The sequence below is a fragment of the Mixophyes fleayi genome, chromosome 10 (genome assembly GCF_038048845.1).
Source record: "Mixophyes fleayi isolate aMixFle1 chromosome 10, aMixFle1.hap1, whole genome shotgun sequence".
In the NCBI taxonomy this organism is placed as follows: Eukaryota; Metazoa; Chordata; class Amphibia; order Anura; family Limnodynastidae; genus Mixophyes; species Mixophyes fleayi.
Window position 1 is genome coordinate 13,997,988 of NC_134411.1, and position 18,273 is coordinate 14,016,260.

The window sequence follows — 18,273 nt, forward strand, 5'->3', positions numbered from 1 at the left end:
ATATGAATTAACATCTGTCAGAGAAAGTTAGGGCAGAATTCTGCAGAAAGTCATAATTAAAGGGAACTCCAGTCATATTTACATAAAGTTCCCTCCTAAATAAGTAGAACCACAGGTATTAAGGTGAAAGGGCTCTAGACAGCTCAGCTAGGGGTGAGGCAGGGGCTTTGTGTACAATGTCAAATGTAGCTGGCGTTCTCCTTTAGGCTAAAAACACACTGATGTTTTACTTGTGTTTTTACTGGAATTTAAGCTAGATCACTGTAGGCATTTATAATGTGTTAACCTGCGGTAAAAGCAAAAAATAGAGCAAATAGAATTAAGAAAAACACGATGCAAATAAAAACATTAATGTGTCTGGTAAAATGATAAAACAATGGTTTCTAGTGACAATTCCATTTACATGTACTAAAATGCTTTTTCTAGTGCACGGTGGCATGGATCCCTCTCTCCGTAAGCTTCCACAACATGTAGCACTGATCTATGACACTTGGGGGTATATTTACTAAACTGCGGGTTTGAAAAAGTGGAGATGTTGCCTATAGCAACCAATCAGATTCTAGCTGTCAATTATTTAGTACATTCTACAAAATGACAGCTGGAATCTGATTGGCTGCAATAGGCAACGTCTCGACTTTTTCAAACTCGCGGTTTAGTAAATATACCCCTTGGACACTTTCACTTAGTATGGGATGACAGATGTACCTCTATAGCATGCGTGTACTGCTCCAGACGATCATCAATCTTGTTTATTGGGAGAGGTGGTTCACTTCTCTTTATGCTGTTACTGCATGTACGAGAGAGGAAGACAAGGTAAGACCTCAGAGAGGATGGTGTAGCAGGAAAGGAAACAGGTAAAGAACATTGTGGACACATTAAAGTGCACCAGCTGTCTAGATGGACACATATACATACTTGCTCTAAGGTTCTAAATATAAAATAAGACCTTTGCTTTTTACTATCTTTTTTTTTTACTTTATTTACTTTCCTTATTAAGATGGAATCATATGGGTATAAGCAGTGTCACTGGTCTGCTTATCTGCATCACTGGTGGAAAGGAGCCGAGATACAGCTTGTTTGGCCAATGTAAAATGAAATATATAGACAGCAATGGAGCAGCGTCACCTATGGATCCGTTTATCATAAATCACAATCACAGATATAGGGTGATAGGAATGTTTTCATTTGCAAAGAGACACATACCTCTTCTGGATGGAACGATTCAGAACCTCTGCTCTGTCGGTAATCTAATGAGCAAAGGGAAAAGTTAACGAAATGTCATGGACTATTAGGGGAATACAAGCCAGATGAAAAGAAGTAAAGCATTTCCTAATATAAAGTAAAACATAGTTTAGCATAAGCGTGAAATAGCTTAGACAGGTAAGAAATTTGTGCAATGCTGCCAGATAGGTGGACATTTGCCTACAGACATAATTACAGATATTTCCTAGATGGCTCCAACAAGAGGTTCAGATGCTACCTGTCCACAGTGGCCACACACACAAGTCGATAACGTCATCATAGAAAACATTTGTCCTCTCTGTCCGATCACATCACTACCACCCCCCTCTCCCCTTCCACTCACTGCTAGATCCCATAGAACCCGCAAGGGATGTCACAGAGGTAGCTATGTCGCTGGCGACAACATAATATGTCCTTACAGAGAGAATGATTTAGTCATTCACATCACAGCCTGTCCCTGTGGGACTTACAATCAAATCTCTCTACTACACAAGACTCACACAAACATTAGCCCACAATATATTTTTGGACTGTAATCGGAATAGAACCCATGCACCCAGTGATGTGAATCACCGATGCCAACTACTGTGCCACCCAGAATATTTTTCTGATGCTGCACACATGCCAATGTGGTCGTACACTTGTATGGCCAGCTTAAAAGTAATCACCTTCACTGTAAGGCCGCCCTCGCTCTCCTCTTCATCACCGCTCACTGATTCCGACCTTCCAGAGGGCGGCACTCTCTGTACCAGAGGAGAAATAGAACACAGACAAATTAGTACTCATAATCTATTACACACACATACTCTTACAGCATGGTATTAACACATACAGATCAAGGCTCTCCTTATACAAGATTTATATATACATAGATCAGTACATTAATAGATCAACTCACAATCAAATGTACATGCATGCAAATTGTTCATCACTCTGAAACTGCACATAAAGGTTAGTACTTTCTATGTCAGTATAATCCTGTACAAACAGAACACTGATTGCAGACACACAGTACAATTATATCCATATTAATCCTGGGGATGAACTGTCCACTAAGTTACCTAGGGATATGTTAGGTCCCAACGTTCACTATGACATATTTTACACAAGAAAAACATTGAAATATAACTTTACGTTATTCTAATATTTATCCAACATATATTGCAATGGATTGTGCTGATAAAATGTGTGCCTACCTGTGTCTATTATACACTTCACTTGTGGTCATTCTAAGCAGATAAAAACACTAATGTGTCTGGTAAAATGATAAAACAATGGTTTCTAGTGACAGTTCCATTTACATGCACTAAAATGCTTTTTTTTAGTGCATGGTGGCATGGATCCCTCTCTCCGTAAGCTTCCACAACATGTAGCACTGATCTATGACACTTGGGGGTATATTTACTAAACTGCGGGTTTGAAAAAGTGGAGATGTTGCCTATAGCAACCAATCAGATTCTAGCTGTCATTTTGTAGAATGTACTAAATAAATGACAGCTAGAATCTGATTGGTTGCTATAGGCAACATCTCCACTTTTACAAACCCGCAGTTTAGTAAATTTAGCTCATAGGGTGCTAAGACAGGGGGTTACCTGGTCTCTACAAGGCTCATATTGATCCTCTCTTCTTTCTCGCTCTTCCTCCTGGATCTGAATCTCTTCTTCCTGAGCTCTTGGACTTGGTGCTCTGTTCTCCTCATTATCATTGTACTCTCTAAGATGAAGAAAATAGGGGTGCAAGATGTGAATAATATAAGTATGTTTATGACTTATGGGTAATCATGTTGTGTAAGAACATTTTACAGATCCTCCACTGTACCTGGTTTCCCACTGGTTGGAAGAGAGGGACAATGTCTCCAGTGTGTGGGGTTCGTGGCTGCCGTAGTCGTGGGTGTAGGAATCTGGCTCATCATTCACCTGGTAAATAGGAGGAGAATAAAATTATAAATATCCAAGTCTCAAAGATGTTTAGTAAATGTGTGGTGTCTAGTATATTACAGACAGACAAGAAAGAGTTCCATTTCTTCTGTACTATCAGTATATAGGTCCCAGGGCAGAAGACGACCACTATTGGCTTATGTGTGCGGTCACCTTTCCATCTCGAGTAAGAAAACGCATTATCTTCACAGGTGATCCGGACAGTTTTTCACCTGAGAGCGTAATACACTGATCCTCGCTTCTAATGCATGTGACCAAATCGGACAGCGACACCATCACTCAACTATCAGGATGAGCAGAAGGATCACTGTCTCCTTGGCCAGCATTCAGGGTTCTGCTGATTGATGTTAGAAGCCCAGCCGGTGTTTGGATCCACTTCATGAAATAACTGGCTCAGAGCGTATATAAAATTTCACATAATAATGTGAGCCTAGGATCCGCTCAACCTACTTTATGCTCCATCTAGTTGTGTTTCTTCGGCCTTAGACGCGTCTTAGGCTCAGAATTATGTCCTGTACTTTTTATGTTCATTTGAATAAAAGGATGATTCAATCATGATGTTCATGTCTGTCTTACATTCCCTGTGATTTGTAACAAGCTTGATTTAATTTTGATACATCACTTCAAAGGTAGAGTGATGGGACTATAACCCTGAGCTCTCTCTACAAGATGATATTAACATACATACCTCTGCAGCTTCACCACGAGACGTCCCTTCATCTTCCTCCTCTTCTGCCTTTGGCTCTGGGTCTCTACCTCCCTCCTCTGCGATTCCAGTCTCCTCACTCTGCACTTCTTCCATTTGTCTGAAATCCTCTGTTTCCTCTGTGGCCTGAGCTGCTCCTCGTAGCCTCCTCTGCTCCAGCCTCTGAGACCAGTCACTAAACCCCTCATCTTCCTCAGTCTCCCAGGGACCAGCTGGCTTCAACCCCACACTGAAAATCAGAGTAGGACAATAATGTGATATCGCATTAACCACTACTTAAATGTTTAGCAAAATATCAATAGCAGATTTCACAACAGAAGTATGTCAATGGCTTGTGAGTGATTTATTGCTGCCAATAAAAATAAGTGACAAGTTGAGAGTTAGTGAGGAAGAGAGAGCATTAAAGGAAATGTTCTGTTTGATATTTGACGATAGACATCTGGCATTCTATCATAATGGCGCAAGGTCTGGAAGTCCAGCTTGGTCATGTTTCACCAAGCAGTACCCAAATGACTGCATGTGTGTCCCTGGGCATTAAGCAGCTGGATCTATCCATGTCATCATCCATGTGTGCTGGCAAAGTGGAAACAGATCCGGTGACTGGGGTATGCACATTTAAATAAAAACAAATCTAAAAATATTTCCTGAATAAACCATGGATAATACTTTTACTGGTGACTGCCTAATACCCACTACCATTTAGGGATTAGCTTGATTGATTGAAGAGTCATGGAAACATGGCTGCATGGCTCCGGCTATGGGGAGGGGCATAGTATTTAAATCAAGGCAAAATCGTTGGCCAAACCCCATTTCTGAGATACATACAAAAATAATGACAATCTACTGAATGGTGAACCAGACTTAGGAACACACATTTATAGAAAATAGGTCAGTTCCTATACAAATCATATACTTTTATAATCATCTCTAAATATTTCCATTATGCATATTCAGAAGTGAAACAAACGAGACTTTGACTTTACTAAACTGCGGGTTTGAAAAAGTGGAGATGTTGCCTATAGCAACCAATCAGATTCTAGCTGTCATTTTGCAGAATGTACTAAATAAATGACAACTAGAATCTGATTGGTTGCTATAGACAATCTAAGAATCTTACTATTTGAGAGTCAGGAGACAGATTCAGGAGACATTCTAGTATTTTAAAATGACAAATGGCTTCTGCTACAGTTGCTTTTACAGAGAGGCATGAAAAGTTATTTACAAAAATGATTTCCTGTTTTCATCACATAGTCAGCAAGACAAATCCACTATTATTAATCTTACACTGTGCAAGTAGATGAAAAAGTATAGAATAAATCCTGTGAGTGAGATAGAAAGTGATCTTACTGGTCATCTGACTGAGTGCAGTTCTCTTCATTAAGCTCCTCTGGAGACTGCCCTTCTCCTCCCTCCTGGTACTGCTGCTGTCTCTCTCTCCTGCGACGCTCCCTTGCTGCCTCCTCCTCATCTTCCACACTCCACTGAGTGGTCAGTCTGCAGCACAGAATGACAAGTCATCATAAGTAAGAAAAACTGTCCAAATGATCTACGTGCAGCCATGTTTACACCATATATATTCTATGATTACATAAACTAATAGACATCATTATTTATACACATTTTATAGAAATAGCTTTAAACATAATTCCCAAATAGTTATCTCTGTATTATATAAAGTTGTACGGTACCACAATAGTTGTGCTTTTTACAGCACTGACAGTTTTTACTACACTTAACTGTGCATTACTTACCATAGACGAAAACCACCTACTGTACACATCCAATACATCAGCGAGTCCATATGTGTTTAATAAACAGGCAGACCCACTTCCATGAATCAACATGGGATAAACACAGTTTATTTGTTTTTGCCAAGTTGCCATGTACAGGGAGAGAACTAAACAATATTGCCTTACATTGTGGTACACAGCTGTTCTTTTTTTCTATCACACTATCCTCCCTTAATTTTGCCCTTGCTAATACCACTGGGGAAGGGTGTGAATTAAGATTGGCAGCAATGCCATTAAATGTGTCCCCTACACACCCTGTCCACTCCCAGGAATGTGTGACTTCTGGCATTGTACACATGCGTGTTCTCCCGCTTCCGCATCCTGCTGACCTTTAACCATAACATCATGGGGGTGACTTTGCTCACATCACATGTAACCATTACCCTTTAATGGGAACAATATGGCATATTGGATACTGAGGGCTAGATTTACTAAACTGCGGGTTTGGAAAACTGGAGATGTTGCCTATAGCAACCAATCAGATTCTAGTTATCATTTATTTAGTGCATTCTACAAAATGACAGCTAGAATCTGATTGGTTGCTGTAGGCAACATCTCCACTTTTTCAAACCAGCAGTTTAGTAAATATACCCCTGAGAGTCAATGGCATGTATGTCCTCTGCATGATTTAATATTCTGATGTTTAACCAAAAGTACATAAATCACTTATAGTTTGGCTACTGACCCCATCACCTTAGAGCATTAACCCTTGATTTAAGTGAACTATCATGTCTTTTCTTAACAGCGTACATTGCAGATTAATGCATATAGATTACATTGCTAATAAAAAGTTTCTACTCCTCAAGATCTTCTCGTATTATGAGCTATGTCTTAATATTTAATCTTCCACCACCAATCAGATGAAAAGAGCAATGTGCTGATTGAGTCTTGCTTGCAGATCACCTAAATCTGCCACAAAACTTGGCATGGCGGTAAAGGATTCCCTGCTCTACACTGACTTGGTGAAAGATGAAGCAGAATATTCTGCAGCCATGAAAAAGTTTATGATTGGATGCTCTGCACTGGTTGATGGAACGTATGAGGACGTAATACTCTGCAGGCTCAGTAGATTAAATCACCCTCTGCTGTCAAGGGGTGTGAGGGAAAAACAAAGGGGAAAAACTGACACGTAATCATTGCATATAACCCCTCAGACTCCGCTATACAGTGATTGATTACATCCATTTACAGTAGCTGCTATACAATACACTACTAGCACAATATGTTATATTCATTTACATGGTAAAATATTGCATTGCCAAAATATACTAAACTACACCGCAAATAAGCACAGAGACATTCATAATACCACAACAACATATAGCTATGTTGCAAAAGTGACACTCTATGGCAAGAAGTTTTTATTCTTTCGTTTACAATGCACCAACATATTCCACAGCGCTGTATAACGACAAAAAATTCTACTACACACACTAAATGCAGTAAGTGCCCTATACTGGTGTGATTTGTGAGACTACTACACAGAGTGGGCTCAGTGAAATGTATCCAACTTATTTATCAGTGTCTGTAGGATGTTTACAAAGAAGATTAGAGCTGTCTAAACAGACCCCACAGCCTCACAATACCTTAATCCAGAGATCTAGTAATCAATTACTGGCTGCTGAATCACAGGCACACTGCCAGGCATCACAGCCTTCCAACAGTGAGAGATTCCAGGGCTCAACCACAAATTATCATTATATTATATAGCAAATGTAGGTTACATGTACTATTCCTAATCTAAACCAACCCCTGCTATTATTCTAGTACTATAATACTTAGTACTACTATCTCACGAGTACAGTACACACCCTAAGCTGCGATCCTCACCCCACCCTACATCCATAGCATTACTTCCTACATCTATATATCAGTATTATGCATCAATATAGCATCACATAACTGCCTCCTCACATTCCTTCACATCCTCCACACGTCCCCCTACTTGTATTTCTTCCTTCCTCCTCACATGTATTATTCTCCTAAATAAATGTTGTCTGCCTACCTCACTTACTCCCCTGCCCATTCATTCTGCCTCTGCAACTACTTTATCTCACAGTATCGCTGTTGCTACGTTACTACCATTGTATTCTGTATATGAGTCAGTCTGATACAAGGAGCCCCCATTTCTCACCTCAGTAGATTCTGCAGGTTCTGCTTGCTGGAGTCTCTTCTCAGTATGGAAGTGGACATCCTAGTACAGTCCAATCTTGAACCAAACCTTTGTCTTATCCTTTGTATGAAGCTCCCACGCAGCCCTCCCACTCCACACCTTCCCTTTATCAGTTCCCCTTAGAACTGTCCCCTCGCTATCACCCCCTGAGATGGGTTTTTGTTTCTCAGCTGACTGTTCCCCAGCCTCCTCTTCTCTCCTTCCCTCAGTCGTGTTCTCCTTTCTCCCTTTTTTTTTCAGGAAGTTTGAGCAGCTGCCTGCCCTCCTTTTGTTTAACAGCCCTGCTCTCTTTTTTTCTATCCCCCTCCTCCTGTGTTGGGAAGTCAGGGGGAGATGATATGAGGTAAGAGGAAGCAAGACCCTCCCTGCCCCTGTGTTTGGGGAAGGGGAGGGGGGTAACAATATGTCTCTGTCGGTATCTCCCCCTCAGACACTCAGGGGGAGTCCCTGTATCACAGCAACTATACTTCCCCTGATGCTTCTGCTGTGTAGGATTGTGACATCCATTTTTTTAATGTTTCCTCTTTTATTTCTCAACATTTTCCAGTTTTATGTCCCCTGCCTCTCTCCCCCACCATCAGTGAATGCAATTTCCATTAGGCTGTGTCACAGAGATATACTGCCCCCTGCATTATTAATGCTATTGTTCTTTCTGCCTCATATTTTTCACTAAAATACTTTCTTGATTTATTTATTGAGAAATTCAGTCACTTTCATTATTCTCATCACTCATCGTGGCTTCTACCCCATTTCTTTCATATGTACAATTTCCTACTTGTTTGTTATAATTATCTATGGTCAGGACATTGTAGCTCTTTATACATTACTGATAAACTGAATACTGATTTCCATGTGATTCAGCCGTGATAGAAACATTAATATGTCACATATACACAATACTGTCTGGTTTTATCCTGAACCTACCGCTATACATCTCTATATATTACATATATGCCCCGCTAAACAGCAGCCAGATATACTTCTATATATTGAATATATGTCGTATTATACCACTTACACTGAATTGCCAGTCGCCATTGATTACAAGACACTTCTCCCCCACCAGCCATTACAATTGTTACTCTGCTAAATTATGTCTCATGTTCCCCGCATCTCTTAGATTGTAAAATTATTTGAGCAGAGCCATCTCTACCTTGTGCCATGTCGCCGTATGCAGTTTGTTTGTGTCGTGCCATGATACCCTCAATGTACAGAGCTACATAATATGACAGCACTCTACAAATAATTAAATACAAGTAAAACTATAATAATATAAACCACCATTTTGCAATCATGTCACAATAATCTACATATAAGCCAGCATGGTCTGATCTGCTCATGATAAACTGCAGATTTGTTTCTATATTATAAATATAACCCAGCACTATGATCATGCAGCTTTATATCCTTCTAGATATTGCACATAAATCAGCTTTGTCCAATCACGTCCCTGCAGTCTACATATTAACAGTACTGTCCCAACTATTTTGATCCTCTGCAATCAGATATATTACTGACCTGATCGTCTGTAGGCTATATGTTACATATAAACTAGGACAATGACATCATCAGCTATTTATATAGCGCCACTTATTCCGCAGCGCTGTACAGAGAAATTCACTCACATCAGTCATTTCTCTATTGAAGCTTACAGTCTAAATTCCCTAACATACAGAAAGAGAGAGAGACTAGGGTTACTTTGATAGCAGCCAATTAAAAGAGCAGTATGCTTTGGAAGTGTGGGAGGAAACTGGAGCACCTGGAGGAAACCCACGGGGGAAATATACAAACGCCACACAGATAAGGTCACGGTTGGGAATTGAACTCATGATCCCCTACCTCACAGCACCCCAAGTGCTGTGAGGTAGAAGTGCTAACCACTAAACTACCATACTGCCCGCACTTTCAGGTAATCTGCAGATAGATATCCTTCTTCAGAACCCAGGGTCAGTTGCATATAGTGAGTTTTTTCCGCTCCCTGGCGTAGGACCTGCGCAGGGCAGTTTATCCATTTACATGTTGGCTTCTGTGAGTGATTAAAGTCTCACCAGATCTTATATAGATTCTGCTTCTTGGTCTGTAACCAGCAAACCAGTGTGCAGGCACGCAATCAAATCTCATGAACAAAATAAAGCTTCTGTGCTCTTATGGGCATCTCTTCTCCACAGGCTAAGTGTGACCTAGGGGCTTTCAGGGGCGGATCCAGACTTTTGCTATACCCCAGGCGATTTTAGGGGGGGGGGGGGGGGGGGCGATTTAGGCCCCGCCCCTTTCTAATTTCTAAGGCTGCCGGCGGCTGCACAGTATGTGCAGGTCCGCTCGGCAGTGACAGTGTGCTGCCCCGCTGCTCTGATTGTGTTTAAAACACAATCAGAGCAGCCGGGCAGCACACTGTCACTGCTGAACGGACCTGCACAGTGTGCAGCCGCCGGCAGCAAGCCCCTGCTAGGGGGGGCGATCGCCCCCCCCCTGGATCCGCCACTGGGGGCTTTGGTCAATTGTAATGAGACTCTATCGTTTTCTTATGTATTAAAGATGGGTGCAGACTTATTGTGTGACTTTTTGCTGGGTAAAATTGTGGGAGACTCCTTGTCAAAAACTATTTGTGTTCTTCCTAGGCTACTTGAACCTGACATATTTTTTGCTCAACAAGTAAATTATAATCCTAGAAAATTTGAATGACAAAGGACAACCCTTCACACAACCTGCTATTAGGGGAAGTTACATCCTTTTTTTGTGGCCAGAGAAGATCAAACAGCTCCTTATAAAGAAGAACTTCAGAAATAATACTGTCAAAAGGAAGAGATGCAGCAGTAGAAAAATGCCGGATATGGTTCTAGGTGCCCATGAAGCAGAAGGAAATCCTCATACATCTGACATCAGGACTCTTGCGTCAGATGTTATAGGAAGATTAAGAAAGATTAAGAAAGATTGTACAAAATCTACAGCCATGAATCGTTGGGAGTTGAACATCTTAAAAAGGCTACCTTGAAATATTTTTAAGTCCCCTCAATGATTCCTTCCTTTGAATTGTTTGTTGTAAGAATTCATCACTACAGGGGTGTTTGAAATGGTTCCACCAGAATAAAGAGGTCTAGGAATGTTGTTCCAAAAACATTGGAGTGGAGACTTGTTAAAAAAAAGTAGAAGGATATTACAGTATCTGCAAAGAAACTTCTTCAGAAAGAAGACTGCATGGTATAAATATACCCTTAAGAGATTTTATTAAAAAAAAAATACATTCCATTAACACCATGGCTTTACCAAATGAAAGAAGCACAATCTCCAACCCTCAGAACAAGTAAAGTTTGTTTGACTGATTGTCGACCCCTCAAAGAGGATATTAACTTTACTAAACCACCATAGAAAGACAAGAACTAGAAAACACGAAAGGGACAGATTTACTAAACCTTCTAAAAAGGAAAAGTGGAGATGTTGCTTATAGCAACCAGTCAGATTCTAGCTATCATTTTCTAGAATGTACTAGACAAATGATAGCTAGAATCTGATTGGTTGTCATAGGCAACATCTCCACTTTTCCTTTTTAGAAGATTGAGTAAATCTACCCCTAAAAACCTTACAACAGTATCTGAAATGAATAATTCAACAAGTCATGAAAATCTAAGGCTGGATGACACCCTCTTTAAATACAGTTCCATGGGTGGAATTATATGAGCGGTTTTCAGAACAAACTATTGAATGCATGGAAATGGGATAAAGACCTTGGACAATTACATGATAGAATCTGCAAAAACCAAGAGGGAACTCAGCTGGTTGTTGGCAGGAGTGGAGATGTTGCCTTTAGCAACCAATAAGCAACCAGATTCTAGCTGTCATTTTGTAGAATATGCTAAATAAATTATTAATATCTGATTGGTTGCTATAGGCAACATCTCCACTTTTTCAAACCAGCAGTTTAGTAAATATACCCCCAGGTCTTCTCCAAATACAAGCCTTCTTAGATCTGGAATGTGATAATCTCAGAACAGATGCTTTATAGGGCATTTGTGGGTTCATGTATTATGATGATCCACCAGAGATCCAATTTGTTAAATTTTAGGGACTTGAAGGCAGTGAGGAAAGTGTTAGAAAACAGTTTTATTTCCACAACTCTGGGAACTATGTCTAACAATCTGGGAAGCAATATCACTAAAAGTGGTCAATACACTCTTATTATTAGAATGCATACCACATCTAGGGGTAAATGTATCAATCTGCGGGTTCTTCAACACCCGCGTGTTCAGCCTCTTCCGCAATTAAATTTCAAGCGGCGCTGCATTGTAAAGGGTTAACTTCCCTTTACAATGCAGCGCCGCTTGAAATTTAATTGCGGAAGAGGCTGAACACGCGGGTGTTGAAGAACCCGCAGATTGATACATTTACCCCCTAGAGTCATTTAGGAGACCAAGGCAAAAAAAAAATACTGGCTGCTGTTTGATCTAGCACATAAACACTTAATAACTTTACTTTTACACTGAAATTTAAAGTTGATCTAGTGCATGCCCTACCCCAACTACAAATCTGTCCCCATATTTAAAATGTACTTCCCCCTCCAATGCAACATGGTTTTGCCAAGATGCAAAGTTACTCATTTTTTATGCTTAGCTCTTTTTAATGACTCAGGCCCCTAAGAGTCTACATTTATAGTGTAAAGAGCTATGGAGTTTGCTGGCGCTATATAAATTGATGATGATATGTTATCAGAGAGGTGTAAGAAGAGATCTAGAATACAACAGGAAATCTCAGGTCCTCAAGACTCCATTTTTTCAAACATTTTTCAAAGGCTAAGAAATGGTCTTAAGCCCGATACTTTGGAAGTACATATGTCTGCAATCAATTACTTACAAGATTTTTTCTGACAGCCCACTGATAAAAATACTGTTTAAAGATATAAAGAATATACGTAGTATGTGGAAGTCACACTTTTCAGTTAGGGCTTTGCACATACTGTAGTATTAAGGTTTTGATGGAAACAAGGTGCCTTTACCTCTTCTATTCTGGACTACAACCTTTTTAGTAGTTTTTATTTTTGCCAAAAAAAAAAAGAGTCTACAAAATTCAAGCACATTATTGCAGAAAACCTTCTATTAAAACATTTACAAAACTTATATTCAGAACAGTTCTATCCTCTCTTCAACGGTTTCACCAAACAATAACATCAATCAAGTAGTCTGTATTCCATCTTTCTCTTCAAATTGTCAACTCATGGAAAACACACTCTGTATTTGAGAAGAGCAGATTTTTCTTTTTACCTTGATAGAGCAAAAGGTTTCAGAACTACTAATAATCTATACAGGTCAAATAGTCCAGAAAAGGACACATGGCAAACAAAAGTAGCATTAGCTATATGGCTAAAAAAATACTACATATGAGAATTATAACTGGAAGACTTCAAACCTCTAGTAACATTTATGGCTCATTCTACTAGATCAGCGTTGCAGAACTCAGGTCTGAGTGAGGGCCATAATAAAGTATGATTGCATGCTGGATGATATAAAGCATTGTGAGGAACACTGCCCAGCTTAACCTTATCCCCCAGTGTCTCCAACTCACCACAAGACTATATGAGTCCTACTGACCTTAACCACTGCCAGGTTATTGCGGCAGTGTGTTGGGACTGGATTGGAAACCTTCAGCGGTATAAGTGTATGCAAAGGTTTCATTTATGAGACCCTAACCCACCAGGAACAGATGTGGTAGAGGAGACCAGAAGGACAGCTACCATGGAGATTCTGGATAACTGTGGGGGCCCTAGCCCTCAATATGTTGTCGGTATGGAGGTTTGGATATATAAACATCAAAAAAATACCATGTACAGGGATGTTTACTTTTAATTATCTTAAACATACTTAAAGGGCTGTTGCCTGTTCTTCCAGTGATGGGTAACTTAAGACGTTCCCATTAAGTTATGCTATAGCAGAACTAAAGGTTCCAGCACGGCAGAGACAGCATGCTGGGACTTGTAGTTCAACACCTGGATGACCCCAAGTTGCCTAGACTTGGCCCATATCATACTTCTGTAATATTTGGTGGGCCCTGGGAAATTGCCCTTATTGCCCGTTGATTAAAGCAGTCCTGAGCAAAAACAAATAAATAAAATTCAAAAATATTTATTTACATGTAGAGAACTGATTGTAGATCTACAGTGCAGCCCCAATCCCATATGACCAATGGACAATTACAGAGCAAGACCTCACATAGCCATTATAAAAGTGAGAGGCCTTTATGGTAGGCAGCATATAAAACAGACTCCTGTGTAATGAAAAAAAGCAGAGGACCTAGAGTACAGACTAGTATACATTAGCTGCCAGATTTGTCTCGGCTTTGTGTATCTGTTGACAATTAGAATAAAGTAAACCATATCTTGTACAAACGCTAGAAAACGGTGCTATATCAAGTGCCAAGAATGCAAATCATATCTGGTAACAAGAATAAAAGGCTGAGCCATATCTGATCCCAACTCTAACATGCTGATGCTTATCTGAGGCCAACTGAGGAAACAGAACCATTATATACCATGACAAAATTATAATGTGAGCCATAACCGGTGTCAACAATAATATTGTATGCCATATTAATAACAGTAGCAGAGGGAATTATGGAAGTGATGGAGGTAGGGAGTTTAAACGTTTGCCATTTTTGGGATCAGAAAGGAACGTTTTCCCCCTGTGAGTCTCAATTAGCACCCGTCACACTGGGAGTAGGAAGGGAATGCCGTTCTATTAGATAAAAACTGGCTGATAGGGATTCTTGGCAGGTCGGAGCAGGATACGTCTGCTTTCTAGTCATCCCGTGCTACCAACCAACTGTTCTCTGGTTGGCAGCGGTAAATTTGTAATTAGGAGACAGCAGCTATCGGACACGGCTTTGCATGGGCCACAGGCTGGACAGAAGCCCAAACCATAAGTATTAGAACCATAAATAAATTTGTTGGGGTGGTCCAGAACCATAGCAGGGCCACACACAGTGCACCCCTTGCACTATATCACCAACACCCTCATGTTGGCGCATTTATCCTTCAATCAGATTTGTAAACCAGAATGCTGGACATCTCCGCACAGGGTCGCCATCAGGGGGGTACGGACAGTACTGCTGTGAGGGGCCAGGACGGGCCTCTCCGTCTGTCCGGACTGCCTGGACTGTCCGGGCCCCTCAGTCACTGACCATGCTGCCACTTTTTCTTCTTGCTTTCTTCTCCGCGATGCTGCAGCTCCACCTCCCAGGCTCTGATAGGCTGGGAGCGCGGCGCGGTGATGTCATCACTGCGCGCCACGCTCTCAGTGACTGGGAGCCGCAGCATCGCGGAGGAGAAGGTAAGTTAATTAGGTATTCATTTTTTGGGAAGGGAGAGCCTGGGGGACCTTAACTATGGAGGGGGGAGAGGGGAACCTTAACCGTGAAGGGGGGGGAGAGGGGAATCTTAACTGTGGAAGGAGAGGGGGACCTTAACTGAGTAAGGTGGGTAGAGGGGGACAATAACTGTGATTGTGTGGGAGAGAGCGGGACATTAACTGTGGGGGGGACACATTAGCTGTGATTGGGGGGGAGAGGGGGACATTAACTGTGTTTGCGGGGAGAGGAGAGTGGGACATTAACTGTGCTTGCGGTGAGGGGAGAGGGGAACATTTACTAAGATTGTAGGGAGGGAAGAGGGGGACATTTACTGTGATTGCAGGGAGGGGAAAGGGGGACATTTACTTTGGGAGAGGGGTACATTTACTGTGATGAGGGAGTGGGGGAAATGTACTGTAATGAGAGATAGGGGGCGCATGTATGGCGAAGAGGGAGGGGGGCACATGTATGGGGACAGGGGCCCTGCCAGATTTATTAGTACTGGACCCCACAGTTTCTGATGGCAGCCCTGTCTCCGCATACATATATGAAGCACTACAGGCCAGACACCATAGCATGTAAGGAATGAGCCACTGGCCCTGGAGCTCTGTCGATTTCTCTTGCCATATTCCTATACATATCCCATTATTGTGTGCTGATGTAGAGTGTAGAGGAAAAAGAAAACATATTTACTCAACAAAAAGTTCAAATTTTAAGGCTGCACAACATTTCCTTCCTAATAATTTTTTGTAAATGAATCTGTATATGTTTCTATAAATTAATACAGGGAGAGGTGACTAGGAGGAAGTTTTTATAGATGAATATTATTTGTGCTAGAAGGGCAATTAACCCACTAGTGTTTGCTGTTTTTTGGACTTGAGGAAAATTGCGATGCGTAAAACAATTCTTGACTACATATATACCACCACTGTATGATCACGTCCCTAAAATAAATAGCAAAGTACCCCTATATTTAAATTAATTCAGAAAAATAAATTAATTAGTCTAGTTTAGGGCAACCAGGTTGCAGTGACTATACTGTGATGATTTGTGAATGACAGGGTGAGATAAGTTTTGAAAGGAAAGCTGGTCATGTGTGAGACGATCCTGATTAGGGTCTGACTCCCTTATTGTATTCAAATTGTATTATCAGATCAGATTGTTCACAGCAGCAGGGGATGAGTGGTCTCATCTTGTAGGAAACAGTGATCTGTCCTCACGTGATTATGTTAGTGAGGAAGGAGACATCACACACAGAGTGTAAAGTGAGGAGGGGTACAAAGGAAGGTTAGAAGCTACAGAATGAGAGTTAGATAGTGAAAGGAGCAGGGCGCTCAGGTGAATAGCGCAGTTATGTGAGGTTCCTGTCACACTGATGCTGGAAGATTGTTATGTGAAACACACTTCCATATGAAACAAAGTTCATACACCCAACTTAATTGTTCTACATTTTTCCTCTAAATATGTCCATCAAATGTTCTATAAGATGATTTCCTGTCTGAATACTACTTGTATTCGGGATCAGTGAAGGAATTACTGTCCAAACACAATGAGGGTCATATATGATGTGTTCCATCCAGAAACCTGTAATGCCTGTTACTAATATTATATGTGTCTAATGTCAGTCATGTCCATGCTGTAGAATTCAAATACGTTGTGGTTCCCCCAATAGCGTGGAAGTTTGGGCATCCTGCCCCTCAGCGGCAGTAGAGCACCAAGTGCCATAAAGCAGATAGGAAGTGATTATTTTACACAAACATAATAACTATAAGTACACACAAACAAAGATGGACATATCCTTTAAGAAATCAGCCAGACATTGGAAGGTTGGGGAAGTCCTCATATTGGGCACATCATCATTATCATTTATTTACATAGCGCCACTAATTCCGCAGCGCTGTACAGAGAACTCACTCGCATCAGTCCCTGTCTCATTGGGGCAGATACTGTCTCAATACCCTAACACAGACACACAGACTAGGGTCAATTTGTTAGTAGCCAATTAACCTAACAGTATGTTTTTGGAGTTTGGGAGGAAACCGGAACACCTGGAGGAAACTCACGCAAACATGGGGAGAACATACAACCTCCACACAGATAAGGCCATAGTCAGGAATCAAACTCATGACACCAGTGCTGTGAGGCAGGAGTGCTAACCACTGAGCCACCATGCTGCCAACACATAACTTGTTTGTACACATGCAATGCAATTTGTTATCAAATAAAAAAATGATCAGTGTGCTTCTGGGTGACCCAATATAATAAAATGTAGATGATCAATTTCAAACACAGAATTGATTGACCTGTTTGGAAAACGTTTGTCGAAAAATCAGCTTGATGTGTGTGTTCTATTGTGTATTGAACTATCCTATTGGGCAATAATATAAGTAAATTTATTTAATCTTTACAACCCTGATACATGTACAAAAGGCAGATTTTTAAATATAATAAACCGATGGGATTCTTACATATGGATCGTGTTCATATGGATCACCCTGGGGGGTGCTTGGCAATTTTGAAGTGATAGGCTGCACTGTACACTCCTCCCCCCCAAGTGCCATTTGTGACACCCGTTCATCGCTGCTCTTCAGCATTGCAGCAGTGAATAACACATACCTCCCAAATTTCCCAGCTGCGGGACAAAGTCGTCCTGATCAGTATAGCTGCACAGAGCCCTCAAATCGGGACTGTCCCCCATAAATCAGGACATTTGGGAGGTATGCTGTCCACTTGCTAATGAAAGTCATGGCATCAAGCCCCACCCATGTTGTCTTCTGGAGAGAAGATATGACAAGTAGGTAAGTATGCCTTATAGCTAACAGCCTGGTAACATTACAAAAAATACAAAAGTATACAACTTGTAGCAGGGTGATCACACAGCCTGCCAGCTATATAACCTGCTAACTCCATACCCCCCATCTAGATGGGACAGTCCAGATTTGAACGGTGCAGTTCAAGGGTCTTTTTAGAGGAGTGTGGTTGGCTGAGCCAAGCACTTCATGACTGCTTGGCATCACAGGCCTCCATGGTGTGTGAGGAGGATGCCAAGAGTCAGTTAATCCAGTATTTGACATTTCTATATATCAAAGGTTG

General features: G+C 41.1%; 1 protein-coding gene across 2 annotated transcripts in view; it reads right to left on the minus strand.

Moving 5' to 3' along the window:
• LSP1 (lymphocyte specific protein 1) overlaps window positions 1-18,273 on the minus strand; it is a 50,442-nt gene that overhangs the window by 11,009 nt on the left and 21,160 nt on the right. The window contains exons 1-8 of one of the 2 annotated variants that reach the window (XM_075187919.1): window positions 7,810-7,912; window positions 5,233-5,379; window positions 3,868-4,114; window positions 3,061-3,158; window positions 2,835-2,955; window positions 1,911-1,985; window positions 1,204-1,247; window positions 706-787 (exon numbers count right to left, since the gene is read on the minus strand). In XM_075187919.1, coding sequence (XP_075044020.1) covers window positions 706-787; window positions 1,204-1,247; window positions 1,911-1,985; window positions 2,835-2,955; window positions 3,061-3,158; window positions 3,868-4,114; window positions 5,233-5,379; window positions 7,810-7,868 — 873 coding nt within the window. In that variant the 5' untranslated portion in view covers window positions 7,869-7,912. Of the gene's footprint in view, window positions 1-705; window positions 788-1,203; window positions 1,248-1,910; window positions 1,986-2,834; window positions 2,956-3,060; window positions 3,159-3,867; window positions 4,115-5,232; window positions 5,380-7,809; window positions 7,913-18,273 lie in introns of those variants that run through there. The other variant, XM_075187918.1, reaches the window with a different exon arrangement.